The 10,551-nt window shown below is 45.0% G+C and overlaps 1 protein-coding gene across 3 annotated transcripts; it reads right to left on the minus strand.

The window, feature by feature from the left end:
• Positions 1-3,273: 3,273 nt before the first annotated feature.
• Positions 3,274-9,379, minus strand: PAQR9 (progestin and adipoQ receptor family member 9). Of its 3 annotated transcripts, none has more exons than XM_080655715.1 (2): positions 9,186-9,379; positions 3,274-8,387 (listed from the first exon to the last, which is right to left on the minus strand). In XM_080655715.1, exon 2 carries the CDS (start codon positions 8,200-8,202, stop codon positions 7,069-7,071), a length of 1,134 nt encoding a protein of 377 aa, XP_080511841.1. In that variant the 5' UTR covers positions 8,203-8,387; positions 9,186-9,379; the 3' UTR covers positions 3,274-7,068. The 3 variants fall into 3 exon arrangements, with proteins under 3 accessions (XP_080511841.1, XP_080511842.1, XP_080511843.1); XM_080655716.1 differs by lacking the exon at positions 9,186-9,379 and adding an exon at positions 8,697-8,973; XM_080655717.1 differs by lacking the exon at positions 9,186-9,379 and having other exon boundaries at positions 3,274-3,967; positions 7,073-8,523.
• Between the last annotated feature and the right edge of the window lie 1,172 nt (positions 9,380-10,551).

Raw genomic sequence — 10,551 nt, forward strand, 5'->3', positions numbered from 1 at the left:
AAAGTGAAGGCCTAAAGGTGGTGGCATGGTCTAGGAAGGGATGAAATGAGAGTTCAGAGCAACTGCATGCTTTATGCAGAGAAAAGAGCAGCCAAGGAACCTTCCTCCTGCCCTGGGGCAGAGCCCTTTCCTGGTCTGTGTGAGGATAGCATGGTGCTTTATTCTCCTTTTCACTCTAAGAAATAAGGAGCAGGGTGTGTGAGGTTGTGCATTTTTCTGGTTATGTTATTCACAATAGTTGTAAACTCATCAAAGTGATCTGTGTCTCATCCTTTTACTGCCTTGATACTTAGCTGCTTAGAATAATTTTGCTCAAAGCCTCCAGAGCAGAAAACCAGCCTGGAGGAAAAGTAGACCTTCTGCTAAGCATTGCTGAGAAAATGAATTTAATGACATTTCTGTCTGTCAAGAATTTAAAAAATATTTTTAAATTTAGCCTTGTTACACACCTATAACATATCTGACGGTTTTCTTCTCCTTTAAAAAAATGGTTTTTTTATTTGTCTTTAAACTATATACATTATTTACATTTTTAAAGACCTACTAGGTCTTTATCATTAAGGTAAGAGCTCCAGGTAATTAAACTCCCAGGACACAGATGAGACTTTTCAAAGGGCACCATTCTCATCTATGTGCTAAGGCCTGTTTTTTATAAACACATTACTATTATAAACTTTTAAAATATAAAATTAGAATACTTCTCTAAATTTTTTTATTTTATTTTTTTGCATCCAGCATGTGAAAAACAGATGATGCTTCCTAACTAGAGATGGAACTAAAAATGAAATTAATGTATCCCCATACTCTTTTCATCTGGAAGCAAAGATTTATTTACATGGTGTCAGTTTTCAATGTTGTGGTGAGCCATGAGGGGCAGAGCCCTCTCCACAGCATGGTTAAATAACCAACTGAAGACCCCTCCGCTCCTACTTGACTGCTTATTGCATATTTTAGGTGGAGTTGGAAGGCATGAGAAAGGTGGCCTGCAACTTTTACACATTCAAGAAATTTTCCTTAAGAAATGTCATGTTTGGAATAGTTTCCAGAAATGGTTCAAGAACAAAAAATGTTAAAGTTCATGCATTACATTTAGAAGTACAATCTATTGGGGAACAATTTCAAAAGCTCAAAAAAAGCTGTTTTTCCATTGAGTTATATAGGAAATAAGTGAGCATTTTGTTGTATAGGTATGTGTTCAGAGCTTTCAAAAGTCACATCCTGTCACAATTAACAGCCAAATGAGCATTCTTGGCCCTTGACACATTCTTATTCTGTAACTTGCTCACAGATTCCTATTAATCTCTTCTAAAATGAAAAAGCCTACAAACTACTTAGAAGTCTGCAAACCAGAAATGCAATACATTTTGTCCTTTTTTTAACAACAAAATTTTATATTAGCTTTTTGGAAAAGTGACTCAGAAGAACTGACCCCAATTTTCATATTTAAAAAATAGTTATTCATAACACTGAAGAAATAAAATCTTCAATAGAAAGGCATGTTCCTTTTCACAAAGGAATACAGTAGTTCTCAGCTTCAGCCAATGAATGCTTCCTTTTCCATCTTGGCCAGGCTCATTGGCTCTTTGTTAGGCAATATATGACAGAATATTTGGCAACCTTTCAAGAAAATTATTCAAAAGGTAATTTACAATTGGCTGGTGCTATCCCCTAATGCCTTCTTTCCCATATGCCCTAATTTTATGGAAACAAATTAAGGTCATTAAGCCAGGGGCAAGTGTACCATTCAAAATATGCCTGGGCACTAGTGCTCAGGTCAAAAGCTATAGGATGTGGTTGGGCTGCCAAAAACAATTTCTTGCCTGCCTATTTGAGTGCTAACAGCCGGGGGATTCACATGCTTTTCTAGGGACAAAATTTAAAACTCAGGTGAAATTGTCCATAGCTGAACTTGCTATTCCATTTGGGTTGATTACGTCTAATCTTTCTTGTTCTCCCTTTCTCATGCCTTCTTGCTATCATTTTTATATCTGATACCTGTTCTTTATAATTTCCTCCAGATATTTTTTCTAAGACATGTTTCATAGGTTGCAACCCAAAGACCTAAAACGAGGAAAAAGGCTAAAGAACATTAATCTTTGGAGATGTAAGCATTTAAGCTTGCATATTTTAAAACTTACATTATGCATGAAATTCAGACACTTAATTACATTACAATTAGGCACTTTGAATGAACCTTACTTCATAATGTTATGACTACTATAAACCTTCCAAATATGATTGTTATCAGTCTTTGTTAACTAGTAGTGATGATATTTTCATATATATATATATATATATATATATATATATATATATCCATCCCTTCACCTGGATTGACATTAAATTTTCTAGTTATTTTTAACCATAAAGTTCACAAAGGCCTAGGAGCAGACAGAATCAAAAAGAAAGAACTTATTGTGGTAAGTAGCATGTTAATTAAAATAAGATTCTAAGAATTGCTCTTATGCTAATAGAAAGGAGAAAAGGACCAAACTCAGTGGCTTGGTACATTTGCTTATGGCAAAGATCAGGGTTTGGTTCCTGGCCTCATGGCCTTTCTAGTCCTCCTACCTGTTCCACCCACAGACAAAAGGGTAACGGCTGTATTAATGTGACGGATCCTCACCAATGTCTAACATGCAGTGGATGCTCAAAGATCACTAAAGGGATCGTATACAAATGGATAAATTCACCTCAAAGACACTGACAGTCAGTTGTGGCAGAAGTCAGCTGTGGCAGACTTCTACAGGTGAATAATCCAAGAGGATAAAAATTAAATAGCTGATAATATTCTGTATAAGATTTATCATCTAAATGCAAGGATAGCCATATCTTACTTCTCTCTCTCTCTCTCTCTCTCTCTCTCTCTCTCTCTCTCTCTCTATATATATATATATATATATATATATATATATATATATATATACATATACACACACACACACACACACACACACACACACACACACACACACTGAGTGGCCAGATTATTATGATCTCTGAACGCATAATAATCTGGCCACTCAGTATCTATATATTAGAGGCCCGGTGCATGAATTCGTGCATGGGTGGGGTCCGGCCAGCCTGGCTGGGGGAGGGGAGGGGGGACATGGGCAGTTGGCCAGCCTGCCTGCTGGTCGAACTCCTGGTCAAGGGGGCAATTTGCATATTAGCCTTTTATTATATAGGATATACACTGAGTGGCCAGATTATTATGTGTTCAGAGATCATAATAATCTGGCCACTCAGTGTATATTCTCTAATTAGTGTTTGTGCTTGGCCAGACAAACCAGCAAACACTCATAATCAAGCACAAAACCATCCCCACATTCTAATGTTAGTTTGAAAACAATTCTGTCACCTTGAACCAACAGTATAACCTTGAAATGAAGATAACTCCTACCGTAACTCTTCTCCTATAGCTTTGTATGGGTTAACTAAAGTTGTGAAGAAATTTGAAGATAAAAATCCCTGTTTTTAATTGTTGTTAGCCCTCAGATTAAGCACCAAATCAAAAAAAATAGAAAAATCACCCCATCCCCAAATTTTGCCTTCTTGGAAATGATTGCCCTGAAGTAGCATAATGACTTAGGCTAAACAGTTTTTGACTACAAACACTTGCAGGCAGGATTTATGAATGGAGACATATGAAGGCCACTCTGACCAGCTTTGAAGCCCCATACTTTCTTCTTGGGCTATTTATAGAAAGTGGCTAGCCAGTGGAAAAGAGCCATTTATTTTTACAAGCCAGTCATGACATGACCAAAGAACTCACTTCCTCTCTCAGGGAAGGCCATCTTCTTCAGCTGAGGGTACAGCTTCAAGGGCAAGGAAGAAAGGGACCCCCTTTAGTCAAATGAATCAGCCTGTCAGCCCCAGAGACCAACCCCACAGGGTGATAGGCATTGAAGTCAAACATCCTCATTTTCCAGGCATGACTCTATGATGCTGCTCCTTGAGATGTCATCTAGATTATGACAAACACGTAAAAATAAAATGCATTATATAATATACTTTAAAATTCTATGCTTTCAAAATAGGTTTTACAGAGATAAAGAAGTGCACTCTTATTTATCATTTGTCCTACATTTCAAACAGCTGAAAGTAAAACTGAATTTTAAAGGAGGTGGCAAAATGGAGAGTGTGAAAAATATTTTTAAACCTATTTTATTCTGATGGCCATATTACCCCTGAAATATGTAATATACCTGAATAGTCCCATGCAAATTTGGAGACTTTGTAAATGTTTGCTAATTCTAAAATTTCATCATTTGCCCTAATCAGTTTGGCTCAGTGGATAGAGCATCGGCCTGTGGACTCAAGGGTCCCAGGTTCGATTCCGGTCAAGGGCATGTACCTTGGTTGCGGGCACATCCCCAGTAGGGAGTGTGCAGGAGGCAGCTGATCGATGTTTCTCTCTCATCGATGTTTCTGACTCTTTATCCCTCTCCCTTCCTCTCTGTAAAAAATATATATTTTAAAAATAAACAAATAAAATTTCATCATTTACCTTGACAGAAATCTGATATAATTTAGCAAATAACATATATAGTTTTACAAACATCCCTGAACTTGTGTAGTGTTCACGGTACCTGTTTGCAAATATGAAGTGAAGTGAAACCAGTGTTTTCAACTAGAATGTCCTGTTGTCAATGGTATATGTGGTATATAAAAACTAAGACAGTATGGGAAAGGGAAAGTGGAGGAAGGAAACTTTTGAACGGAAACTGGAATCATAATCATTTGAAAAAGATGTGGGTGTAATTTTATCCTTAACTGGCTTCTTCTTAAGAACAAAGACACAGGGCAAGAAGAGAATTCTGTTTGCAGACCCAGATCTACAACAAACAAAAATTTTAAATGACAAATACCAGATTTATTTCTTGTTCTCAAACTCAAGCCTTTTTAGAAGGCTGTCTCTTCAAAGTTCCTTCTGAAAAGGGAGGTCCCATTTTACACGGAAGCTAGAAAATATTCATCAAGTTATGTCTTTAGCTTCTTTTGAGGCTCTAGAAGAGACAATAATGACATGCAAATAACTTTGCAGGTGGAAATATCCTGTCCCTGAATGCATGTACTGAATTAAGTTACAGGTAAGGAATGACATCGGTAGTAGACACAAATTTTCAGCCTCTATAACTTAACAGAAATCTCCTTGCATGTTGCAAAAGTTGAGACACTGTCACCCATTAGCAAACCTGCAAAGATGAGACACAATCCCCATTAAGAAGCTCTAAATTAAATATAGACATATATAAAGTTAACTTCTATGTGAAAAGTAACATGCCAGCATACTGGTTCCTCCAGAGAACTGTGCCAGCCTCCTCAGTTTATAAATATAGTAGTGATCAAAAGCACAAACAAAAACAGCAATATATTGAGGGGCATCAGCCTATCAGTGCTGAGGTGAATGTTCATCTACTTTATGTGCTTGATCTAAATTATATCATGAGGTCAACACTTCCCATTCAATGACTTATTTGGCTCCTAACCAAAAGGACTTCTCAGAAAGTGTGATGAGTATTTAAATAAGCTATCTCAGTGGTTTGTGTTAATCTAGGAATGCCATCTCAAATACAGGTTAGCGTTTTTAAAAAATGTCTTAAATAATACTGGCCAATGTGGTTTTTAGAAAGGATCTCAGGAGCGTGTTCACTCATTTCTCCATGATTTAGGATAACAGGCGTTCATTAGCATATTCTGCATCCAAATGAGACTTCAGTCTTTAACTAGGCAAAGGTAATCCTATTTAACTCAAAAATTTCAGTTACAATTTAAGTAATATGCTCCTGCCTTTCACACTATAACTGCTTCATTTATTCCTGAGTATTATATTTTAAGCAACGATAGATGGCATCAGTCTAGAACAGTGTTCTCTCACCTTCCCTATCAGCTGCAATAGGAACTATAGCCACATTAGTGGGTTGGCCCCTTCTCCTAGCAGAAAAGCCAGATGCTCTGCATATCCTAGTAAGTTACTTCCAGTGCTACTAAAAACTTGAAACCAATTCCATCTTCGTTCCTTCCTGGGTGGAATGTTAAACCCTGTTTGCAGTACAGTAAGACAAAGTTTACTCCAACTGCTCTCCCCTATATTTGAGGACCAGTCATTTGGGCATTGCTTCAAAAGGCACATTTATTCCAGTGGTAATTTAAATAAGTAGAGAAGGAAAGAATCAGATTAAAAACAAAACAAACCAAAAATAGGATAGGTTTGGGGGAATACATTACAGTAAATGGGCATCTGGGATCTACACAGACCACTGAGCTCCTCACCAGTAGTCTAACCAGAGTCCCTATGGTAGAATAATTCACATTTGAATCATGGCACACAGGCCTTCAGAAAACACTGTTTAAGAAAGTAGTTGAGAACTCTCAAGCAGCTTGCCCTGATGTCAAATTCAAGTGTATGCAATGCAGAAGGGCTGCAAAATTCATAACTACACCACAAAATTCAGTGCATATCACAGGCTTATGAAAACTATTGTATATATTACTATTTAAATAACATCTGAGAAACATTTTGAAATAATTAACTTGTGTTGTTCACATTCCATGCATTTTCTAGTATGTTAAGCCCTGTACTTATGTCTTTGTGCCCGTTTCCTACAAAGCTCCATTCTTTTGACAAATCCAAGCACTCCTGAGACTGTAATGGAAGTACCCAGGGATTTTGTCTACTTACCCTCTTTAATGCATACCTGACCTCACAAGGGCTACTTGTTATTATCGCTGGCACAGAAGACGACTGGAAAATATAACTGTTTTGGGTTTTATTTGGGATTTTATTCGCTGCCTTCAAAAACTCCCTGGATGTCACAGACACCACCTGAATTTTGTCCATGGGCAAAAAACCGTGGTCTTCTCCCTCCTGCTTGACCCACTTCCCTCATCCAAAGCCCCAAGTGCACTGAACCCCCACCCCATCATATTGGACTTTTCCCCTGTGGCTCTGCAGCACCCTCCTTGAGCAAAGAAGGAAACAACAAAACTGGAAAGCAAACCAACAACAGTAACAAAAGAAAGTACAAACAGGTGCAAACCAGCAGCCTTCTGCAAGGCAGAGGCTCACTTTTTACTGCTGAATTCGGAGCTGTTCAGGAACTTCTTGATGACCAGCCCCAGACAGACGACCAGCAACAGCATGTAGCCCACAGTGCCCGAAAAGGTGGGAGCGGCAGGGGGCTCCTTGAGGAATTGACGCAGGCCCTCCTCGACGTAGTACACCTGGTCGTAGATGCTGAGGAAAGTGAAGATGTGGAAAAGCTGGTGACTGTGGCCTATGATGTCAAAGAGGCCAGGTTGGATGCGCTCAGGGATCTTGCTCACATTGAAGAAGGCGGCCACCACCAGCCAGAAGTAGCGTCGGTAGAAGTGCACGAAGAGCGTGGGGTTCTCGCCTCGCAGATCAAAGAGCCAGCTCTCAAGCATGATGGGGCAGGCCATGCTGAGCGGCATGACGAAGACGAAGGTGCGCAACGCGAACGGGTAAGAGCACCAGTCCGTGCGGCTTTTGCAGCAGGCCACGGTGCAGGCCACAGCCAGCACGAAGGCCACAGGCAGCACGAGCGCACGGTAGGCGGCGATGAGGCGTGTGCAGTCCACATGCCAGCCCAAGCGCTGCTGCACGTAAGGGGTCATCACTCTGGCGTCCAACAAGCTGAGGCCCGGCAGCAGGTAGTAGTAGTAGGCCACCGTGCTGCCGAAGCCATAGTAGCTGATGGACGCATAGTCCAGGTAGAAGAAGGCGGCTCGCAGTCGCAGCGACAGGCAGCTGAACACGTGCGCCGTGCAGCTCATGGCAAAGGTCAGCAGCACGCCCGACGCATAGCACCACAGTGGCAGCAGCCAGGGGTGGTGGAAGGGTACGTCGCGGCCGCTCAGAAAGAACAGGCGGCAGAACTTGCTCAGGAACAACAGAAGGGGAATAAAGTGCGTCCAGAAGTTGAGCGTCTCATTGGTGGGCTTCAGCACCGAGGCTAGGCACTCCTGCACCGTGCAGGGCAGCCGCCGGTAGCCCGACAGTATGAAGCACTCCACGAAGTCGTCAGGCACCTCGTCCCAGCGCAGCAGCGGCTTGGCGGAGGCCTGAGAGTCCCCAGAGGGTGAGGGATGGGGGCGCGAGGCGGCCTCCAAAGCCGCCTCGGTCGTGGCCCGTGGGCCTTTTGTGCCCGCGCTCTGGGGCTGTAGGCGTCGCAGCATGGTGCCCCGGGCTTGGCTAGGACGCCAACAGGCGACCTCTGGCGCGGGCTCCCGCGAACAGGCGACCTCTGGTGCCTGCGTCCGCGCGCTCAGTAGTCCCCGCCGGCTGCCGTCGGAGCCTTTGTGCTCACCCCGGGATGTCGCTGCAGGTTCAAGAGAAGACCTGAGCCTCTAAGCAGCCGTTCCTAAAAATAAGCAAATAAATAAAAACAGTCAGTTTGTAAGCAATCAGCGACTGGCAGGAGCGCGCGTGGCTTGGCGTCCCCTTCACCAGGCTCCCTGCTTTCGGCTCCCGGCCGCCTACGCTGCTGCAGCCCCAGCAGCGGCGCGGCGGACTGCGGCGGCAGCGGCGGCGGCGGCGGCGGCGGCGGCTGCGGCGCTGCCCCGGTGACTGGGCATCGCGTGGTGCGGGCGCAGCCGCCGCAGTTCCCAGCGCGGGAGGCGGGGATGTGGGAGCTGAGGCGCTGGAGGGAGGGAGGGAGGGACCGGCTCACCGAGGGAGGGCGGGGGCCTCCCAGGCTAGTGTTTCACGGCAGCCTCCGGGGATAGAGTTGTCCCCTGTCTCAAGTTCCGTACCATCCCCCCTCCTCGGGCTGCAGCAGGCGAGCTGGCCCGTTAATGATTGATGCGGGGGCAAAGGCTGCGCCAGCTACTCGGCTTCGGGTGTCGAGGGCGAGGGTCGGCGCTGGGGTTCCAAACCCGACAGCCACACCGGCGATCGAGAGGACACTGGGGAGCCGCATTCGCTGGGGGCGGAGAGCTGCGGCCACGGTAGCGGGGGCGGGGTAGAGTGGGGGAAGGGATAGCACCAGTCGCGCCGCAGCTCGGCGTGGCGGGGTGGGGGGCGGGGAGGGGGGGAGAGATGCGCTAATAGTCCCGAGGTAGCTGGAGCAGGGACGCTCTGGAAATCAGGGAGAGCTTGGAGACCGTGCCCGGATCAGGGCCATGTCACTGTCAGAAACCTGGGACTACCCCTCTTTTACCTTGTGTGTGCGCGCGGGAGCGCGCACGGCTCTCGCTGTCGTCACCGCACAAATCCTTAGTTTATCTCCTTTCGTGTAGCAGACTTACTCCGGTGCGTCATTACCCTCCCTTCTAGTCCTTGTCCTATTCAAACCAGTAGCTGGCCTCTTGTCGCTCTCATCAACCCTCGGGGCCGCAGCTCACGCATCCTCGTGTTCTTGTGTCTTTAACTGGGAATCTCGTTTGGAGCTCAAAGTCCGAGAGAACTCAAGACCAGGCGAGTCAGAAAGACTAATGATCTCCGGAATTTATTAATAAGGGCTTCACTGGCAGAGCTGTGCCAGAGTCGAAGGCTTATCATAGTGGAGGGCTAGTTGAGGGAGGACTTCAAGGACAGATGAATCCCAGCATGAACTGAAAAGAGACAGAGACAATTTTTAGAGACTGGGAGACGGTAGCTTGGAAAAAGCTTATGCATAATTGACCAGAAGAACCAGGTGGGCTTTGGGTGGCTGGAGGCCAAAATAAAGGAAGACTGAAGAATTGAAAAATGGTTGTGATGCACTGCATTTGAAATTATGCCTTTGAACCTTGTAAAAAGGGGAGCTAAAAAATCTGCCTGCTCTAAAATGTTCACCATTTCACTAAAGTTTATCTTAGTGACGTCCTAGGGTATGACTGAGTCTACCTGCAATATAGTGTCATGGCAACAGGGGCTAACTATAAGGGATCAGACAATGTTCTGAGTACATCACAGCTTTTAAATCTGTTATATTACTAGAGGCCTGGTGCATAAAATTCATGGAGAGGAGGGAGGAGGGTCCTCTCAGCCCAGCCTGCACCCTCTCTAATCGGGAACCCTCAGGGGATATCTGACTGCTGGTTTAGGCCCGATCTACTGGCAGTCGGACATCCCTCTCACAATCCTGGACTGCTGATTCCTAACCGCTCACCTGCCTGCCTGTCTGATCACCTCTAACTGCCCCCTGCCACTCTGATCACCCCTAACTGCCCCCTGCCACTCTGATCACCCCTAACTGCCTCTGCCTGCTGGCCTGGTAGCCCCCAACTGTCCCACTCCTGCCCTCTGGTTGCCCCTAACTGCCCCCCCCCCAGCCCCCTTCCAGTCTGGTTGCCTCCAACTGCCCCACCCCTGCTGGCCTAATCGGCCTAACTGCCCCCCACTGACAGCCATGTCTCCCTTAACTGCTCCTGCTGCTGGCCTGGTGGCCCCTGATCACCCCTAACTACCTCTGCCTGCCAGCCTGGTTGCCCCTAACTGTCCCAACCCCCGCCGGCCTGGTTGCCACTCATGCCCCCGCTGCTGGCCTGGTCGCCCCACACAGCCTGCTATTCAGTCCTTTGGTCACCCCTCACTAACCTCCC

This window comes from Plecotus auritus (genome assembly GCF_963455305.1).
Source record: "Plecotus auritus genome assembly, chromosome: 2".
NCBI lineage: Eukaryota > Metazoa > Chordata > Mammalia > Chiroptera > Vespertilionidae > Plecotus > Plecotus auritus.

What these genes read in the sequence shown, in the direction of transcription:
- PAQR9 (XM_080655715.1), bottom strand. Translation starts at nt 8,202, where the DNA reads ATGCTGCGACGCCTACAGCCCCAGAGCGCGGGCACAAAAGGCCCACGG.